We start from the raw sequence: 22275 nt of genomic DNA, 5'->3' as shown, positions 1-22275 counted from the left end.
GACAAATGATTTAGACATAAAGGGTGTGTCATAAGTAAATTAGGAGGGCATGGAAAATTTTACCTGTCAGTTTTATGGATTAGGGAGCAAACAATAGAGAGGATCATGAAAAGTAAAATGGATAATTTTGATCACACAAAATTTAAAAAAAAATTTGCACAAAAAAATGCAGCCAAAATTAGAAAGAAAACAGGAAAATGGGGAAGAAAATTTACAGCAAGTTTCTCTGATAAAGGCTTCATTTCTTAAATAGATAGAAGAACTGAACTAAATTCATAAAAATACAATCTAATTGATAAATTGGTCAAAGGATGTGAACAGGCAGTTTTCAGGAGAAGAAATCAAAGCTATCAATAGTCAAATTAAAAAGTGCTTTAAATCACTATTGATTAAGGAAATACAAATTAAAACAACTTTGAGATACCACCTCACACCTATCACAATGGCTGACATGACAGAAAGGGAAGATCACAAATGTCAGAGAGGATGTAGAAAAATTGGGACACTAAATGCACTGTCGGTAGAGTTTTGAACTAGACCAACCATTCTGGAGAACAATTTGGAACTATGCCCAAATGGCTATAAAAGTGTACATACCCTTTGACTCAGTAATATTACTCCTGGGTCTGTATCCAAAAAGATCAAAGAAAAGAGAAAAAGACTTATTTGTACAAAAAATATTTATTCCAGTTTTTTTTTGTGGTGACAAAGAATTGGAAATTGAGGGGATATCCATTAATTGGGGAATGGCTGAACAAGTTGTGTTATGATTATGATGGAATACTACTGTGCTATAAGAAATGATGAGCAGGATGATTTGAGAAAAACATTGGAAGACTTATATGAACTGATGTAAAGCAGAACCAGGATTACGTTATGCAGAGTAATAACAATATTGTAAAAATGATCAACTGTAAAAGACTTAGCTCCTCTGATCAAGACAATGATCCAAAATAATTCTAAAGTACCCAAAGATGCCATCCATCTCCAGAGAGAGAACTAACAAACTCTAAACGCAGATTGAAACATACTTTTTAAACCTTATCTTTCTGAGTGGCAGCTAGGTGGCATAGTGGATAGAGCACTGGCCCTGGATTCAGGAGGACCTGAGTTCAAATCTGGCCTCAGACACATAATACTTACTAGCTGTGTGACCCTGGGCAAGTCACTTAACCCCATTGCCTAACCAAAAACAAAAAAAAAAAAAAACCAAAAAAAACCCTTTATCTTTCTAGCTTGTTTGTTTGTTTTCTTTTGCAACATGGCTAATACGTCTTTCATGACTTCACATGTATAATTGATATATTGCTTACCTTCTCAAGGAGTGGGGAAGGAACAGGAAGGAAGGAGAGAATTTGGAACTCAGAATTTTTAAATTTTTAAATTTAACATGTAATTGGGAAATAGCTAACAAAAACTTTTTTTAAAAAAAGAAGGTAACAACTTTCACAGGTTAGCTTGTGAAAGGATTCCTATTCCTACAGCTGGATGGCATTAAGAGGGATTTTAATAACACGAAAAGCTGTAAGTAGGGATAACCAAGAAATACCCATTTAAATAATCAAAGAAATTCCTACCCATATAAGGTTTGGTGCCAGCAACTGTGGTGATTTTCGTTTCCTTGGTCAGTATGGCAGCAATGTTGAAATCTGTAATGTGCACGTGTCCTAAGGAGAAAGAAAAGAGCCAGGGTCAGGGCTTAGGGCCTTTCAGCGCCTGTCATGTAGATGAATTTATGTTTTAAAATAGCTGTTGCCTAGTTTTCTTAACAATTACTTCCAACCCAATCCTTCTATACATCCATTAAAATCCAGTTATCCAGTGTTCCAAGAACCTGGAAGTGAGAGGTTAAAGTCTCCTGAACCATTTCTGTCTCAAGGGCCTAGCACGATGCCTCACACACAGTAGGCACTGAACAAATCCTTGCCGATTGACTGACTGATGAAGTTGTTCCATTGATTAGGTGAATGACTGGAAGGCCAAAGGGCAAAAAAGGGAACAAGCCCTTTTCTATGAAAATGTGATAACTTTGGCCAAGATTTGGCTGCAAATTTGTATTGGCATGGAATGGGGGAATGTATGAGCTGGGAAACCATCTTCCTAATTTTCAAACACAATTAAGGCCCAGGTGTTACCAAGTCTCAAAAAGCAAGAAGGTGGCAGCCAATCAAAACCCAAAAGAATAATTTTGTGGCCTAATTTCTCGTAGTAATGATAGTCACTTTCTACTTTATCTATGGGAATGTGCAAGGGTATGCTGGAGCCAACTCGCTTAGGAGAGCCAGTTGTTAAATTTTCAGTGTGAGCTTTTACACCTTGGAAATTGGCAAATGCTTACAAAACAGGATCTGATTTGTTATTTTGTTGATTGCCTAGACTTAAGAAAGTGATGGAGAAAATGTTAATAATGCAGATTAAACTTAAAAGTATGCCATGCCTTTATATCCCCGCCCCCCGAAAGCTGGCTGTTAAACAACCAACACAATTCTAGGGATATGCTTTTGTAATATTGGGGGAATGAGATTAAATGTCTAGCATAGACTTATGACTAGTGGTAAAAGGCTGTCTCTTATGAACATCCATTCTCTTTTAAAGAAGGAAATCACAGGACAACAGATTTAGAGCTAGAAAGGTCCTGAGAGATTATCTACTCCATTCTCAATCCCCTCTTCATTTTACAGATGAGGAACTGGAGGCGTAGAGAAGTTAGGTGACTTGCCCAAGGTCACATACTAGAAAGTAACAGAATCTTGAACCTAGAGCCTCCAACTTAAATTCAGCACTCTTTCCACTAAAGCATGCTGCCTCATAATAGTGATGAGCTTTTAAATAATTTGATATCACATCATGATTATTCTAATGCCTAGAATACTCCCCCTCCTCGGTCTGTCTCTCAAATCTGCCTGTCTTCCTTCAAGGCTCAGTTCTGCTCCCACCTCCTCTGGCAAGCCCTGCTTGGTCCTGCTTCCTCCCTTCTCAAACTACCTGGTCCTTTACTTACTTCTATCAATGTTATGCATCTCAAACAAAGTATATATCTCTAACAAAGAGGCACAGGGGCTGTTTCGTATCCTCATTCCCTGTACACAGTAGGGGCTTAATAATTGCTTGCTGAATCAAATGGAATCAAATATGTTAATAATCCTCCCTTTACACTTAGAGAGTGAAAAGAGGGTTCCCATAGAACCAGATAATAAAAAAAGCACTTCAAAGGTCATCTAGTCCAACCCCTATGTGATCAGAAACCTCCTCTTCACCATCACTGACAAGGTTTGGGTCCTCATCACTGCTGCCTTGACTACTGCAGTAACCTCCTAATTGGTCTCCCTATCTCGGGTCTGGTTTCCAATCCATTCTCTACACAACTGCCAAAATGATATTCCTAATGATGAGGTCTGACCATGCCACTTCCCTGCTCAGTAGGCCCCGGGGGTTCCTAACCTGCGTCTAGGATTAAATACAAACTCTTTGGCATTTAAAGCCTGTCACACCTTAACCCAAGTCTAACTTTCCAGGCTTATTGAATGTCACTCTTCTGTGCCTTCTAGAGCCCAGCCAAACTGAACTTCCTGTTCTTTCTGCTGACACCATGCCTTAACAGAGATTGAACCCTGTGTCTGGAATGCTCTTCCTCCTCACCTCTGTCTCTTAGAATCCACAGCTTCTTTCAAAGCTCAGCCTAAGTGCTACCTCCTACATGAGGCCAGATGTAAGGGCTTTCACCCCCTGAAATTACCCTGTATTTACTTTATATGTATTTTGTTTACATTTATGTAGCATGAGGTAAGGACACTTCCCCTCTCCCCAGCATTCCCCATACATGTAACAAGGTTAAATGGGGTCCCGGGGATCTGACCACACTCACCCAAAAGTCACCCAAGCTAGCCAGAAACTTGATTCATTCCTTTATTTCACTCTTTTCCTTCCTAGCTCTAGTTATCCAAGAGTATGTTTAGATAATATATTTCTCATAATAAACTTTATTGTTATAATTAATTAGCTAACATTTTCCAGTGTCATTAATTAGCTCACATTAGTAATTCCTCTCACGTCTTTATAATTATATATTTAAATCACCAAATACATATATATATATACATACATATATATATATATAATTTATTATCAAATGAAAACAGTAATAATGCAAAGACACAAGTAACTATTTATGATACTTTGTCTATGACCTATGTCACACCCAGAATCACTTCTAATCCTCAATATAACAGCAGATGACTTTTCTTCACTTATCTGGAAACAGCCTCTCACCATTTAGTTCATTCCAGACACTGATCACAGTCCCCCGAGAATCTTTATAATTCTTCTCCTGATAATGGTTAAATTTGGTGTCTCTGAAAATAAGCTAGATTAGTCCCTCATCTTTCTGTTCTCTTTAGTAATCATAGGAAATCGTCTTTTCAATATACACCATTACTGGTCAGCTATTCACAAATACTTCACAAAATTATCTTTATAGGGTTTCTTTATGACCTAAGACAGTTCTAAAGTGGAAGAAGTTTCACATCACCTCCTTCCCAAATGTTTTCTCCATAGATCCTTCAGAAATCCTTATAGATCTCAACCTAACACACATACCTTCTCCAGAAGAGAAATACTTCATAATTAGATATTTCTTAACTGTCTTTCAAATTTCTAACACACTACTTTTCTCACCAGTCTATTTGGGTCTCAAAGCTACAATAATGGTATTTTTACAACATCTGTAGTTTCTGCGAGAAATGCTTGGAAATAGGAGTTATACTGAAAAGTGTTCATATGCTTTTGCCTGACAGAATGTGAGCTACTTGAGGGTAGGAATTGTTTTAGTTTCATATCTATATTTCATGGTGCTTAACACAAATCAGTTACTTAGTAAATATTTATTATCATCCAGCCTTTGTTTGAAACTTTCATTTAGAAGAAACTCTCTACTTTCTGAGGCAATCTATCACATTTTGGAAGTTTTAATTGTTAGAAATACACACACACACACACACACACATATTTTAAATGTTGGCCTGAAATCTGCCTCCCAGTGACTTCGACTCATTGACCCTAGTTCTTCCATCTTGCTAAGAAATAGTGCTTTGATTTTTCTCCTTTTTTTGTAGCTTCATTGTAGCTTTCCTTGTCAGGTTTTGAAGGAGTATTTTGGACATAGAAGCATTATGGCACAGTGCACAGAAAAGAAGCAGGAAGAAATAAGTTTGAGTCCTGCTTCTGACATATGCTGGCTGTGTGATACTAGGCAAGTCACGTAACCTCCTGATGGCCCCAAATTATTCTCTAAGTCTATAAACTGGTAATCTTCATTGGGAGAATTTCCTCTCCTGGACTTAAAAAACCAAAGATCTGTACCCAAAAAGACTCCAAAAGAGAAATTTTGCCATCAAAGCTGGGCCCTCTACTACAATGTACCTGTCATCGTGTGGCCTCACTGTTCTAACAGCTACAGTATTAAACTTGTAGCAACCATAAAGGGAAAAGGTGATGTTAAGCTAGAAATTGAGACATATAAATCTTAGACCCTGTTAGCTTCATGTCAGGAGATGGCAGCTTATCCAGAAGACCTCAACTCGTTGACATTTCTATTTGTCTATGTTAGTGATGTTTCAATACTTTGTCCTTAACAGGGGGAAAAACAATTGTTTTCCTCTATGGCAGTTTAAATTGCACACACCAAACATCGTCTTCTCTCTTTGAGGGCTCTGCAGATTCTATTGCAGGTAAATCTCATTGCCTTTCCCAATTCGGCATTCATTATTGATTTTATTTTGTGAAGGCAACAACAGATAGAACATGTTACATTTTTGAAAGGAATGAGAATAAAACTGAGTTGTGACCAACATCTGAAATTTGTCTGAATTATAGTTAGATGAGGTGATCTCTAGGCAGGGGTGTGCTGGCAAATGTTAAACAACTGGATCTCAAAAAAAAGTACTCATGACATACTTTTAGGTTTAATCTGAATTATTAACATTTCTCCATTACTTTCTTAAGTTTAGTTGATCAGCAAAACAATAAATCAAGTATTGATTTGTAGCTTTTGCCGACTTCCAAGGTACAAATACTCACACTGAAAATTTAACAGTGGGCTTCCAGGGTCCTGCTCAACTTTAAGACTCTTGTAATCTGTGCTGTAATTTTGCCATTCCATCATTTTTTCAGTTGCGTCTGACTCTTTGTGACCCTGTTTAGGATTTTCTTGGCAAAGATACTGGAGTGGTTTGCTATTTCCTTCTCTAGTTCATTTTAAAGATGAGGAAACCAAGGAAAATAGGGTTAAATGACTTGCCCAGGGTCACCCAATTGGTATCTAAGACCCAACTTGAATTCAGGAAGATAAGTCTTCCTGACTCCAGGCCCAGCACTCTATCCACTACACCACCTAGCTACCCCTGTGCAATAATAATAAAGAGCAATTTAAATATATCAATATGATCTCAGTTATTACCATGGTACAGTAGAAGGAGTGCTCTATTTGTAGTCAGAGGACCTGGGTTTAAAATTTGGTTTTGCTAGCTATAACCTGCATGATCTTGGGCAAATCATTGGCCCAATCACTCTGGGTCTCACTCTCTTAGTAGGTGTACTTTGAAAAAATGAGCCATAATCTCTGAGATAATAAGACTGTGGAGGAGATGAAGGCCAAAGGGATCCTATATTTCAGTGGGTTCTATAATTTATAATCCAAGTGGTTCTTGCATATAGTAGGTGCTTAATAAATGCTTATGACTTACTGACCTAAGGTCTCCAAAGTCCTTTCTAGGTCTAGATCTTTAAGCCTATGAATTTGATGACCTTGAAGGTCCCTTCCATCTCTAAATCTATGATTCTAGAATTATTACTACAGTATAAGTTGTTCTGTGATACCTCATTGTAGCACAGAAGCAATGCTGGTTCTCAAAGGTTATGCAAAAGAAGCAAAGCCTGACTTCTCTAGAAAGCCTTGGAATCTGGGCCTTGGGTCAGACAGATGCTTTGTTATCTGAGGACCTGCCTAGCTAAATTCCTAGAGGCCCATTACCAGATGGCTAATCATTAGGATTGTTTTTGTTTCACTAACTAAATACTGCCCATTAGGGTGTGAAAGGAGTACTTTATGCATTGGTGGAAGGGATACACAGACCAATTTTATAATGAATATTCTGAAATATGAGCTAGGGCAAATTTTATTTTATAGTCAATTCTGGTAGTCTCATTCAAAATGCTTTATAGACCCAATGGGCTTCCCAACATCCTTCAGAGGGAGAAGAGACATAGGAGTCAGTAGTCCTTCCACAGGAAAATGGGCCCTAGAAGAGTTGAGGGACTTAGCTAAGATTCCATCCATTGAGAAAGAGGATAAAATGGGATTACAGAATTATAGTATCACAGGGCCTTAGAACTGAAGGGATCATTTTACAGAATGAGAAACCAAGGACCAGAAAAAGCATTGACTTGTCCCAGGTCACATAGCTATTAAGTGGAAAAAACAAGACTTCAACCCAGGTTTTCTGAATCTCAACCTGGTCCTCTTTCCAGTCCACCACACAGAACTGACATCCCTTATCTGGGGCATGGCATTGGTTCTCAAAGTAAGAGTCATCAGGCATCTCCAGGTGGCTCATGGCCTAATACAAGTCATAATAAAATGTGCCATTTTAAAAACTGAATTTTCTACTGCAGGTTTGAATATACATTTGGAAAAATCCCAAAAAGGACCACTTAAAAAGTACCTAAAAGTGTGGTGTCTGGCTTGTAGTAGGTGCTTAATTAATGTTATTTTACTGATTGATTAAAAAAAAAGGTAGTGAACACATTGGTTTTCTAAGACTTTTAGATTATATTATTTAGACTCCAATTTGCAGATGATGTTTTGCTGATTTGCATCTAGCCCCAGAACAATAGAGATCCATTATTTCCATATTGTCTTTGACTGGACCTATGCTTTTAACAGGTTGGAAACTCTGAGTAAAGATGCTTTCTTTCAAGGCCGATCAATACCTGCTCTTCAACTTATAGTCTTAGAGAGTTGTGTGGGGGTACTGAGATGTCAAGTGATTTGGCCAGGATCACACATCTATGTATCAGACACAGTTTGAACTCAGGTCTTCCTGACTCTGAAGTGAGCTCTCTATCCCCTATGCCATAAGTGCCTCTGATCCATAACTCCAAAGAAATCATGCTACAGGCAAAACCAAATGGATGAAAAATGCCTGTTTTTCAGACTATGACACGCAGCTGGATGGTCAGGTTATTAAGTTAGAACAACAGTACTTATATTTGGGACAGGCAATAAAGAGGGATAATGAATTGGGCCCAAAATTGAATAGGAGGAAAAGGGCAAGCTATATTTTATTTGGGAAAATACATAGTGCTTTTAATAATTCAAAGCAGCTTCCTAACACAAAGCTTGTCTCTCCATTGATGCCAGATGGTGACAAATGCTGAGACAATGCAATCTCCTAAGAAGCAAATTGTTGATGGCCCGAAGGGCAATGTATAATAGGAATGGACGGGGACACCACATGTAAGCTATAGCACATTTCCAATGGGACCTCCATGCAAGAAGGGCTGTCATTAAGGAAACATATAGTTGGAAAGGACTGCTCAAAGGGCAAGAGTGAGGATTTATATAGAGCCTGAAGTATCTGCACTGGTATCCACAAAGCAGAAAGGCATGGAGGAAGGGTTCCATTCATTGGAAGATTCCATGAAGGATATATGTGAGGACATAAATACACCTTGCACAGACAGGAATGAGGAGGTGAGTAAGAGTTGTGATGTAAACTGGTGGCAGCTTCGTCCACATCAGTGTAGATTCAGAGCTGGAAGAAACCATAGAGGTCATGGTCTAGCCCCTTTATTTTATAGAAGAGGAAACTGAAGACTAGAGAAATTAAATGATTTCCCCCAAATTGCACAGCTAGATCATGGTGAGCTGGGTCCCTGATTCACAATCTAGCATTCATCTTACTGTGCTATGCTGCTCTTCAATGAAACACACTCGTAAGCCATAACTTGGCCAAAACTCCAAAAGATTTGTTTTCCCATTGGGTAGTAAATAAGCAGAATAACTGGCCCTCTGCACCATTATTTTGATGCAAATATTTGAGAACCCAATCTAGAGTGCATACTTCTCTAACTTCTACCACCTCTAGCTCATTCAGGTGACTCAGGTGGGTGGGCAATAGGTTAAGGTAACCAGGAAGGAGGGAGGGCACTGTGACATCAGGCTGAACTGCTCTGGGTAAGGCTTAGTGGCAGAACGAGCAAGAAGACAGAATTTTAAAAAAGCAAGGAGGGAGGGTCATAGCAGTAACATAGCATAATTTTATTTGAAAATAAGTACTTTATGCCACTAGCAAATCCGTTTGGGATCACAGATTTGGAGTTGGAAGGGGCCTTAGAAGCCACTGAATGCAACACCTTCACTTTTACAAATGAGGAAACAGAGACAGAGCGACTTGTCCAGGGACCTGTAGAAGGGGGGATCTGAACCCAGGTCTCCTTGACTTGAAGTCTAGTGACCTAGCCACTCTATCATGTTTCCCTTTGCCTGGTGATGCAGAAGATGGTGTATGGGACTTAGAGTCAGGAAGATATGGGTTCGAATCCTTGCCTCAGATAACTTTCCAGCTGCGTGACCCCAGGCAAGCCTTGTTTTTCTCATCAGTAAAATGGGGATAATACTAGCATCTACTTTACAGGGTTGCTTTGAGGAACAAATGAGACAGTGCATGTAAAACGCTTTGCAAGCCTCAAAGCACTATATAAATGCTAGCCACTACTGTTATTTGAAATAATCAGATTGATTCTCTTTTTTAATTGATCCTGTTTACAGTGAATTGATTCTGTCCTGTAACTGCCTAAGTCATGATTCTTTGTCTCTGAACTTAGTTCAGAAATTCAGCTGTCCTGTAAGGAGTTAAGTTTAGAAATTCAGTGCTCCTGTTAATCACTCTTGTATTCTTGTGCCAAAGAAATCTGTTACTTTGAAGAAGGCAGGTAGACACCAGGGAGTTTGGTCTAGTATCTTTATACCACCAAGCTATCCTTCTAGGATGTCTGGTTTGTTAACCAAAGAAGTATGGTCCACTATCTCTAACCTTGGAGGTGGACTCAAACATGAATATTTCTTAGCAACAGGAGGGAAGGAGGGGTTTGTTATTAGCCCCTCCTTCCCAATTTCCGACTAATCATATTGTCCCAACTTCCATGTTGCTGTCTATCCTGTAACCAATCGCTTTGTCTAGCCCACCTATCCAACTCTGTTCTTTGTTCTCTTGTATTTCCCGAAACCATGGGAAGGCTAGTCAGCCCCACTTGGGTCTTTGGTTTTTGAGAGTCTAATGACCCAATTTATTGGTTACTGCAGCCCTAACTAATTAGCCTAACTAATAAATTGATCGTGCTCAGACCATTGTCTCTCAGCTTAATTTTCAACCATAGCATATTATTGCTGTTTTTAAAATAAGATCTTCCATCATATAAAGTGCTATACAGTTTTCAAAACACTTTCAAATACAGCTTCTTATTTCATCTTCAAAACAAACAAATTCCTATGAGGTAAGCTATGTAGCATTATTGCTATTTTGTGGATGAAGAAGGTGATATTCAAAGCATTTTGGAATTGGAAAGGCCTTTGCTACAATTCCTTCAAGCTAAGACAGAGGAAATGATTTACGCAAAGTGATTTTCTTAGTAGGTGACAGAGTTAGGACAGAAGACCCAAGAAGACTCAAATCTTCTAATTATCTCATGTGTGCCCCCTCACAGTGAGGATGGTCAGGGACCCAAAGCAATTCCTGAAAACACTGGTTCACTGAGGGCTCTCTTAAAGAAATCCCATTTTCCTGGGCCTGCATAGAAGCATGGATTCCATCCTGAGTTGCAGTCTTGTTTTCAGGCTTGTGTCGGGCATGATTTAACAGAAAATGTTCAAGATAGCCTGCTCTACTCATCTGCCATCTGCACTGTTAGGACAGCATGAAAGATATATCAGGACGTATCTATCAGCTGCCGACTGAGGGACAGTCAAGTGTGTGGCAGTGTGAGGCAAAGGGATGTAGTGGGAAAATTAGTGAACTGAGAGGGGAAGACTGAGTGTTTGTACTGACTCTGCCAACGAATACTTATGTGGTTATGAATAAGACATTTCCCCTCTCTGAGCCTCAGTTTCTTCCTCTGTAAAATGAGAGGACTGTACTTTATGGTTCCTCCCAGCTTTGAAATTCTAAGGTTCTGTAGAGCACTGGCCTTATCGGTCTGGTATATGTTGGGCAAATCACTTAATCTCTTTGGGCTTCAGTTTTCTCATCTGTAAATTGGGCTAGAAATCCCTGCATACCTTATAAGGTTATGATGAGGATCAAATGATGTAATAAATCTCATTTGTGAAGACATTTTAAAAACATAAAGGGATATGCAAATAAAGGGTATGTTCTGATTATCTGTGCATTTTCATCTGGCTATGAGTTTGCCTGAAGTTCCTAGGGTTCAGTGGGAAAAGCACTGAACTAGGAGCCAGGAGACCCAGATTTTAATCTTGACTTTGCCGTTTACTACCTGTGTGACCTAAGAGATTGCTTCTCCTTTTTCAGCATCAGTCTCTCCTCATCTTTAAAATGAGGGGGTCAGACTAGACCAATCAATTAACCAATCACCACACATTCACTAAGCCCCATGTGCCAGGCATTATGCTAGGGACTGGGAATACAGTGACAAAAATGAAACAGTCCATGCCCTCGGGGAGCTTCCATTACAAGGAGGAGAGACAGCAAGTAACTACATAAAAATGTATTTGCACATAAAATGTATTTACAAGATAAATACAATATAATTTGGGGAGGGAAGCGTTAGCGAGCTGAGGACAACCACTTGGGTCCCTTCTGGCTGTAAATCTACTATCCTGTGATCAATTATTGACTTAATAGCTGTGGAAGGTACAGGGAATAGGAATTAATTTGCACTGATTCTGATCCCCCAAACATAGATATATATAGTATAATATATACATATTTTATATAATATATATCTTCTATTTTTTCTTTATTTCTAATTTCTAATTTCCAACTATATATTTATATATTAGATACAGATATATCTAATTCTAATTTCTAATTATATATTTCTAATATATTTTTATTACATGCTTTTATATTAAAATACCATTTATGAGAGTGTGTTCTTGTCATTTGTCTTTTTCCTTTACAAGCAAAGCTCAGAATGTACAAGAACATAACCTCCTGTAAGGACAGGGCAGAGCTACCTCTCTGAAAACAAAGACTAGTTAGATTCTCTCTCAGTCCATTGCCTAGCTTTTGTCTGAAACCTTTCTTACTCAGTAGGACCTGCTAGAATTGTTTGTCCCAGTCTCAAGAACACCATCCAGTAGAGATGGACTTTGGCTTTCCAGTGCTGTAGGAGGAAAATGCAGGTTGAGAATGTATTTTCCAGAGGCACCACGGGCTGACTGGAGCCAGACAGCAGACTGAGGTGTTTGGAATCACACTTTGACTATCTGCAAGAATTAACCAAATAATTCATGGGGAAGACAGTGTACAGTCTTCACGGAGTTTATCTTGATGTGAGACTGGCTTGGACACAGCTAAAGAATGTAAGAAAAATCAGAGGTTTGAAGGTTCCTTCCCGAGGGAAGAGGACCACCATGCATAATTCAGCCCTCTCAGAATAGACGTTGATGTGCTAGCGCTGGTGTTTGGGGGAAGAAGGAAAGAGCTGAACTTGTAAAAGGTGCTCAGCTTGTCCTCTCTCACCCGCCCATCACAAGGGCAGTCAAGAAGCCTACAGAGTGAGAGATAATAGAAAAGCCATGAGATTCATGGTAGGAAAAAGAAATCAACCAAGGCATGTGTCCTCAAACTATCAACATTTGTCATGGTCCTGAATAAAAACATAAATTGGTGCTAAGGTTTTCACAAATGAGGACGGAATGGCCACTATTTTGGGAAGCAGCGGAGTACGGTGGCAAAACAATGAACTGGGATTTAGGAGCCATGGGTTCTAGTCTTGGCTGTGTGACCTTGGACAAGTCATTCAACATCTCTGGGCCTCAGTTTCCATATCTGTAGGGTAGGACTAATGATCTCTGCCTACATTATTAGATTGTTGTAAGAAGCCAATGAGATAACCTCTCTCATTTGTGAAGTTACTTTCAAAAGGGACATAAAGGGATAAGGTATGTTACGATTCCTCTGTGGAGAAGAGGCCCACCAACTCTGCCATCATCTACCCTGACTGCCCCAGTCCAAGAGCCACAGGAACGGTAATGCTGCTCCCTCCTCTCTGCCATATATCAGTGTTCCTGCTTCCCCCCTGGCCCCACAGCCACCATCCAGGCCAGCAACTGCTGGGGAGGTGAGACTTGGCAATTGCCTCTTCAGGTGCTGCAGCCCCCACCTCCCCAGTGGCCACAGCTACTGAACACCCAGAAAAGAAAGTTCTTGATGCCAAACTTCCTGGTCCCATATCAGAACTAGGAAGGAAACAAGCTTTTATAAAGTACCTATGATGTGCCAGACATTGTGTTGAGAGCTTTGCAAATACTATCTCATTGATCCTCACAACAACCCTGGGAGGGAAGTACTATTATTATTCCCACTTTATAGTTGAGGAAACTGAGGCAAACAGAGGTTAAGTGACTTGCCCAGGGATACACAGCTAGTAAGCGGCTAAGGCTGGATTTGAACTCACCGTACCACCGAACTGCCCGATGTGTTTTTTAATTAATGGAAATGAAATGAAAGAAAATAATTACCCTTTGTCTTACATCCTAAGAACCTCTGGCAACTTTCTACCCAAGCTGAAACTGCCTCTATGTGTTGCTTCCCTCTTTAGAGTGTAAGCTCCTCGAGGGTAGAGGATGCATCCCCAGTGCTTAGCACATTGTAATCAATTAATAAATGCTTTCTTCATTTATTCTTTCATTATGATTAGTGGGTGCATTCCTGTCTGGATGTGAGGCTGCACAGGGTTAAAATCAGCACAGTTTGGTAGATATAGTGCTGGGCTTGAAGTCAAGGACAACTGGGTTCAAATTCCGCCTCAGATACTTACTGGTTGTGTCTCTGGGCAAGTCAATTCAATCTTTCTGGGTTTTAATTTTCTTATCTGTAAAATGAGGGGGTTAGACTTGGTGACCTCTGAGTCTCTTCCAGATCTAAATCTATGATCTTATGGTTCATTTGTGCCAGAATTTAAGGGAATCCTCTTGTCTCTGCCAGAGAGTGTGAATAAGAAATCGACAATTTTTTTTTTCAGTTAAAACACCTGTATGCTAATACTACCCATCGCCCAGAAGCATATGTTTCATAATTTATTAGCATTAGAAGTAGGGGAATGGGGGTAGAGAAAGCGGAGGGAGAGGAAAACAATTTGGAAGTGGGAAAAATACCCAGCCCTTTTCAAACAGGCCATAAATAAATGATTACCCTGTGCTTTGAAATTAGAGGTCACATTAAAAACTGATGCTCAGCTTTCTAGGCTCAGGTGTTATCTGACAAATCCAGTTTAAAACTCAGGTAAATAAATAAGAGAACAGTGTATCTCCCTTTGGAGTTTTATTTTGATTACCAAATCCCATCGTAAGTTTTAAATGATTAAGGAAACTTGGAGTAACCTTGTAATTCTGGTGACCTTGTAATTATTGCCAGAATCTTTTACTGCACACACCGCCCACAGAAGCACGCACACACAGGTGGGCTCTAAGCTACAAAACATCCAAGTCTGAAAAATTCATTGATAAGAGATGATCCTAAAGGATCCAAGAGAGCTGTTGTGAAGATGTCTAACCATAACTTCATCACTTTCAATTACCAACATGGCAAATGTATTTAAGATCAAAGTTCATTACCACACTTTTCCAAAGCATTCTATCAGGAGGCAGCATGATGCTTTGAGAAGAAGATTACTGCTTGAAGCAGAGCACCTGGGTTATAATTCCAGTTCTACTGGGTTACCTGTGTCACTTTGGACAAGTCACTTAACCTCTTGGGGCCTCAGTTTCCTCATCTGTAAAATGAGGTCTGAGGGAATGGACTGGATCAACATTAAGATCTCTGTCAGCTATAAGTCTATTGGGCAAAATAAGTCACTTTATACATGTAAGTCCCTTTATATGTATACGACCTTTCCACTAATTAAAAATAAATCATTCCTGTCTAGTCTACTTACATGTGCACAGGACGCTACTCACCATGCTCATCAAGTAAAATGTTGTCGGGCTTCATGTCCCTAGGAACAGAAAGTTTCATTAAAAAAATAAACATTAGCAACCGAGATCTCCCATTATGCATCTTAAGGACAAGGACATAAAGGATCATGGAGCATTACTGTGTTCTGAATGAGAAGTGTTGACAATGAATGAATTCTCATCCCCTTCCCCCTGCCCGACACCCTCCATGCTATTCACTGATCCTCAGAAAAAGGCAAAACATCCCCCCAAACTTAGTCAACTTTATTTGGATTTCAGCAGCGTGAGGCCACAGAGGGAGTGTATTTATTTAATTTGCCTTTCTGTGCCCCCATAGAGTGCCATGTACCAGTGGCTGTTTAATAAATACTGTTCTACTTAAGACTGAAAATGAGGTTTGCGGCTATTTATCTTAGCCAGTACCTTAGTCTTAAGCACTTCTGTGAGGTTTCAATCCACAGAAGGATACATGACTCTTCCATATCTATGAAGGAAATGATTTGTCCAAAGGGGAAAAAAAAAACTTCATCAACTTCAAAGTTCTCATGAAACTTGTGATAAAAAAAATTCCTTCAATCAGCAAATAGAATTGCCTCTCTCCACCAACCTCTACTTTTACACCCTCAGACTTTTCATCTCCCAACCCTCACTATCAGCAAAGTCCTTTAACCAAATTCACAGAAGCCATTTTGAAACAAGGTTCGCTAAAGTTGTTTCTATATTGCTGGAATAAAGCTGCTTTGTGCTACCTGAGCAATCGCAGAACAAAGCATTCGGGGCTTTCTTCTTCCAAAACACTTATATTACAACAGATATCTTGGTCCTTACATAAAATGTATTCTGGAAAAAGAAAGCCCCGAAGAGCTAACATTCTACTTAGGGCAGTGCTATACTAGGTACCTAAATAAACGTAGAAGATATTTCTGCAGAGTTATTTCACTGCTAAGGGAGTACCAAGGGACCTTGGAAGTTCCCATAGAGAGACACTGAAAAACAAGATAGGAGGAAGTAAAATTACCGCAATTCTGTCCAAGATAGAAGACAGGGATGAGATTTGTATGGGCATATGAGGCAAGGGTTCTTTTTCCTTCTCTTGCCCTTGAGAGACTTCCTGGCTGTCATGCTGAGTGCAGGGAGCTGGCTGCCTTTGCAGCTGAGCTAAGCCTGTAAGGGTCAGGGCTCTTGTGCTTCAGGGGAGGAACTGGAGTACACAGTGGTCTCCATTGGAGCTGGGATAACTGATTCTCTCGTAGGTGAACAGGTGCTGACTTTTGCTTTGGGGACTACCCGACTGTAGCAGTTATAAGTTGTCATAGCCTGAGACTTTTTCTGCCAGTGGTTAAGACCAGAATTTCTGGCACCAAGGGGTAGGCACAGTGGAAAAAAAAAGCCACAGCAAAAGTGAGTCTAGGATGGCTGAGATGAGCAGCTCTTGAAAATCCTTCAGCTGGTGAGATGGACGTCTCATCTCCTACATGCTTCTCTTTCTTTACCTTTGGTATAGAGCCTCTGGCAACCCTTTCTTTTAATCAGTTCCCTGATCTATAGGAGCTGGTATATGGTATAGGAGCTGTTGGTTCAAGACTATTGCCCAGGTACCTCAAAGGGTAAGCAAGGGGGAAGAGGACTCCACTCAGGCCTGCTTAACATTACCCATTTAATTTTGAATTATATAAATGTAAGCTATTATTATAATTCCATAAAATGTAATAGAATTCCATAGAATGTTGAGAGGAAGGATTGTTTCACTTAAAAAAAATTTATCCCAGTACTTACCACTATGCTTGGTATATAGTAGGTGTCTAATAAACATTTGTTGATTGATTATTGATTGATTTTTGCTATGTTCAATAAATGATGTAGCCCAAGTACAGTGAATGTTTGTGCCACATGAATGTGAGTAGTAGTTTGCTGAAGGAGAGTCCAGATGTGGAGGGAAGGAGGGACCAGAGCCATAGATTTTCTATTTTTAACATTTTCAGCAATATTTCATATCATGCCCTAGCTTAAATTCCAAATCTGACTGGCACCCTCCTTGCATGGCTCGACAGCCATTGTGTGTGGTGTGGGGAGGTGGGGTGTGGAAGTATGAGCTGAGGGTTAGATGTGGCCGTATTCTAAGCATTTCAAGGCTGAATTCCTACTGGTGGCTACTGGGGATATTGCAACCTTTTGGGAAGCTATACCTGATATGTGCTAGTAAGGAACTGAGGTGCCCTCCTGGGCTAGTAGGTCAAGAAGAGTGCTACCTGATGTACAATTCAGATATTACTACCCCTCACTGGATATTTAATAAAGTGACATATTGCCTTTCTGCAGGCTTAAGGAAGGCAGTGCATGAACTGTACTGGATTTCTACTTCAGTGTTCCAAGTGCCTCATGGTATGCACACAAAGTGGTCCATGTACACTATAGGTGTAAGATAAGTAAATGTATAATATGTGCAAAAGAAACACAAAGTCATTTTGGTGTGTATGAGCACAAAGAATTGGAAGAATCAAGAAAACCTCTTGTAGGAGGTGACGTGAGCTGAACCTTGAAGGGAGGTAAGGGTTCCATTTGGCAGAGGTGAGGATGGGGTGAGGGTCAATCTGTGCAAGGCACGGACTGTACAGGGAAAGCATGTCTACTTCTTATGGAAAACCTTTGTTTTATATGGTGGGAATTTTGAATTGTCAAACAGATATATTCCTATTTGACTGTAAGCCTCATTTTTTGCAGAGGCAAATATGGTTTAAAACTATGAGAAATACTAGTAGAACTTCCTTATTATTTGAGTCTTGAATATCTGTGGGTTCAAAGCCCACTTTAATGATTACTACCTGTGTGACCTTGGGCAAATAACTTAATCTCCCTGGGCCTCAGTTTCTTCATTTATAAAATGAAAGGATGGGACTCAAGGACCTTTGAGGTCCCTTCCAGTTCTGGACTAATGATTTTAAACATGTAACCTAAAGACTTACTATCTGTGAGATCCTGGGCTAATAACTTAACTTCTCTGAGCTTCAGTCTCCTCATCTGTAACTGGACTAGAAGGCCTACTGAGGTACATTCCAGAGTCTATCAGTCACCCATTCTTTATTTAATAGGATGAGAAAAAGATATGTTTCAGGGGAATAGCAAGTAATAACAATTTGGCTAGAGAATGAGGTTGGAACCAAATTGTGGAAGATCTTGCATGCTAGGTTAGGTAGGTAACCTGATGTAGAAGGTGGCTGGGGAGCCACAGAAAGAATTTTAGTGGGGAAGTAACATCACTGTCTGACAGGGTTATCAAGTTTAGATTAATGCTGGGAAAGCCTAGGGACAAAGAGATCAATTAGGAGGCCATTGTAGGAGTCCAGACAATTTAGAAATAATAAAGCCCTGAAGTAGAGTGAGGGAAATAGGAATGGAGAGAGGAGAATGGATTTGAAAGTGACCTGTCCCTTCTTTCTCAGTGAAATGCCCTTGGTAAAGTAGGAAGTAAGGTTATTCATCAAGAGCAAAGGGGTACAAGAGTGGGGTTGGAGAATTGAGAAGAATTGAAAAAGTTTTGCACTGACTCATGTTGGTACATGTGTTAAGGCAGAAGTCCATCAGGTAAAGAGTTACTTTGCTTTGAGACTAAAGACATTTTGATAAAGGGTTCCAATAAGTAAAAATGAACAATACCAGTAACAATATCCCTTATTCATATTGAATATGAACAGATAAGATTTGTAATAAAAGTAGGCAATTATTTTTTCAAGCTTTACTAAAATGATCAAAGATTAAGATCTAACCCTGTAGGAATAAAACTGAAGGAAGCGCAGCAGTTTTATTTATCTATGAAAGCACCTTGGGAGAAAATAAATGAAAAAGAGTTTTGATTATTGAAATTCTTGCTGGAACAAGTTGAGGCCTTTGATTTCTCGGCACTAGTCTCTTTTTTCTTCTCTTCAAAACTCATTCAGATATAAAAAACCAAACAAATTACAAAGAAAAGGATGTTTTAAGTCTAAATAGTAAGATTTTGGGGGAAAAGGCAAGATGAATCTTATTGAATTGGGAAGCTAGCTGAGACAAGAGTAGATTGAACAAAAAAAGAGGAATGAATCAGTCATTCACTCAAAATAATTTGTTGAACCCCTATTATGTGGAAGGTACTGTATTAGAGGCTGTAGAGGAAGATACAGCTTAATAAGACTGTACATAATACATGACAATAGTCTCAGGAATAAAATATATGTGCTTTCTGAGGATCAACAGCTAAGTTTGACAAGGCTCATCACCAAGAAGCTGGTCACTTAGTGATGATTTCTTTTTGGATTTTGGTGACCCATAAAAAAGAAGTAAAATAGAAAATAGCTCTCAGTCAGTCCACTGTGGTCCCACCCATTTCTACACTCATGGTTGCAAAATGTTGGGAAAATAACTATTCAGTCAGTCAATCGAAAAAAATTTATGAAGTGCCTACTATGTATCAGGTACTGTGCAAAGTGCTAGTGATACAAAGAAAGATTCCCCATTCTTAAGGATCTTATAGCCTAATAGCCTCTCACCAGTAGGACACAATTCAGCCAAGTGGGAAGGTTGTTTCAGCACTCCATTACCACCAAGCTGAGTCTGCAGCAGGTAGTTAACATGGTTAGTTAGCATACTCCCTCCTCTTCATCTTTGAAATCCTGTTATTCAGAGTTGCAGGTTTTGTGGGCAAAAACTTGCTACCCCTGTTACTACTCCCTAACCCCTCATCCCTATCCACTTTAGCCCTACCCCTCATGAGAACCTTTCTAATCTTCCATTGTGCCCTACAGAACTCAGTTCTATTGAAGAAACTTCCCTTCCTATTAGACCTCTTCTTTTCATTCTGCTTCCATTTTCTTGCACTAAATGGACACCTGGTTCCCCCAGAAGATATTGTGTCACCTGGTCAACCTCTCCATTACTGGATGGAACTTTTCTTGTGCTCCCTAACACATTGGCCAAAAGTGGGAACAGGCAAATTCCTCATTCCTGTTTCTAGATTCTCCCTCTCTGCTGCCATCACTCAGTAGTCAGATCTTGCTATTTACCAATCAGTCCCCAGACTCCTCTCTCCTTTGAAAAAAAAAACTTTTTGTTGCTGCTTTTTTCTTTCTCTTTAGATTGCTGTTGCAACATTATATATTGACTTCCTGTTTTTCTTTACTTCACTCTGTATCAGTTCATGTCTTCCCATGCTTATCAGCATTCTCCATATTCGTCTACTTGCAGTGCAGTAATATTTCATTACATTCATATGCCACAATTTGTTTTACCATTCCCAACAGACATTAACCTTGTTTTCAGTTCTTTACTATTACAAAAGGGCTGCTATATATATTTTAGTGTATATGGGTATTTTTCTGTCTGCCTTTGATACCTAATAGTGTCTCCTTTATCAAGTTCAGCATCTGGCTCAGTCTTCTTCTCCATCCTCACCCCTGCTCTTATATTGGGGGCCTTCAATATATTAATATTTTCTCAAATGCTTTGGACTCCAGGTTAATTAATCTCTTCAGCTCATATGACATGTACTTTCTCTCTACCTCAGTTACACAGGGGGAGCTACATATTTTATTCTACCATAGCCCATAACTGTTCAACCTCCATGATCCCAAACTCTGATATTCCTTTCTCTCAACTTAATTCCCCATACTTCCATTACTCCAATCTCTCTCTCTCTCTCTCTCTCTCTCTCTCTCTCTCTCTCTCTCTCTCTCTCTCTCTCTCTCTCTCTCTCCCTCCCTCTCTGCCCCTCCCTCTCCCCCTCCCTCCCCCTTCCTCTCTCTCCCTCTCCCTCTCTCTCTCCCCCCTCTTCCCCTCCCTCTCTCTCTCCCTCTCTCCCTGCCCCTCCCTCTCCCCCTCCATCTCTCTCTCTCTCTCTCTCTCTCTCTCTCTCTCTCTCTCTCTCTCTCTCTTCTCTCTCTCTCTCTCTCTCCCTCTCTCTCTCTCTCTCCTCTCTCTTCTCTCTCTCCTCTCTCTTCCTCTCTCTCTCTCTCTCTCCCCCTCCCCCTCCATCTCTCTCTCTCCCCTCCTCCCTCTCTCCCCCTCCCCTCCCCTCCCTCTCCCCTCCATCTCTCTTTCTCTCTCTCTCCCCCTCCCCTCCTTTCTGTGCCTACCACGGTTTCAGTTATCATCTCTGGGCAGATGACTTCACCATCTACATATCCAGGCCTCCTGACCTCCAGTCCAGCAGGTCTGCTTGACATCTCCACCTGAATGTCCCAAAGGCACCTGAAATCCACAATTTTTTTCCACAAGTTGACTCTTCTTTCAAATGCTCCCCTCTCTATTAAAGGTACCACTACCCTTCTAGTCATCCAGTTTGACCACCTCCGAATCAGCTCTGACCCTTCTCTCTCCCTTAACGCCAAGGACTCCCACTGCATCTGCGGCCATCTCCAGTCATCCTGATCTATATCTTGGCACTGGACTGAGATGGCTCCAGAGGAGAGAGTGAGGCTGGTGACTTTGCACGGCCATGCCTCACTTAAATCCAATTCACTTGCAAGTCATCACCTTCCTGATGTCATAGTCCTCTTTAAGAACAAGGACAAACAACAACAACGATACCCCATATTCACTCAGTTGCCAACCATCCTCATTCCTTCTATATCTTCTTACAACACCTAAGTGCAGTGTTCTAAACAAATTTGATCCTATATAAGCATGGTCACCTGAGACAGAAGCAGAATGGTAGAGTGGAAGGAGCCCTGGATATTGGGTCAGATGGAAATCGAGCTTGGCTCGCTAAGCCACTGTTGGCCTCTGACTTAGGCAAGCCACAATAAAATGAATGGGGTAGATCTGCACATCTCTAAGCTCTCTTCTAGTTCTAACATCTTGTTATTCCACATCTATGAGTCTTGTTGGGGATCGTGGAGGTGGAAAGACACACACCTCTCTGGCTGCTACAACTCTTAATTACATCTCTCTGTTTACAGGATACAAAAGAGCCAGTTTTCTCTGATTTGGCTGATTCCCTCTAAGGGAAGCTTAACCAACATGGAAAGGTAACACTCTCTGAGGCAGGGAACAAGATGTAACTGATATATCTACTGGACCCACTTGAATGACTTTACATGACATTAGCT

At 40.1% G+C, this 22275-nt stretch overlaps 1 protein-coding gene across 1 annotated transcript in view; it reads right to left on the bottom strand.

Annotated features, from left to right (window-relative positions):
• Positions 1 to 22275, bottom strand: part of STK32A (serine/threonine kinase 32A) — a 166246-nt gene that overhangs the window by 51105 nt on the left and 92866 nt on the right. Inside the window, exons 6-7 of the mRNA XM_020964198.2 lie at positions 15200 to 15237; positions 1578 to 1667 (exon numbers count right to left, since the gene is read on the bottom strand). Coding sequence (XP_020819857.1) covers positions 1578 to 1667; positions 15200 to 15237 — 128 coding nt within the window. The remainder of the gene's footprint in view (positions 1 to 1577; positions 1668 to 15199; positions 15238 to 22275) is intronic.

The sequence above is a fragment of the Phascolarctos cinereus genome, unplaced genomic scaffold (assembly GCF_003287225.1).
Source record: "Phascolarctos cinereus isolate Bilbo 61053 unplaced genomic scaffold, phaCin_HiC Scaffold_2;HRSCAF=192, whole genome shotgun sequence".
Classification (NCBI taxonomy): domain Eukaryota; kingdom Metazoa; phylum Chordata; class Mammalia; order Diprotodontia; family Phascolarctidae; genus Phascolarctos; species Phascolarctos cinereus.
This window is presented reverse-complemented; position numbering and strand designations above follow the sequence as displayed.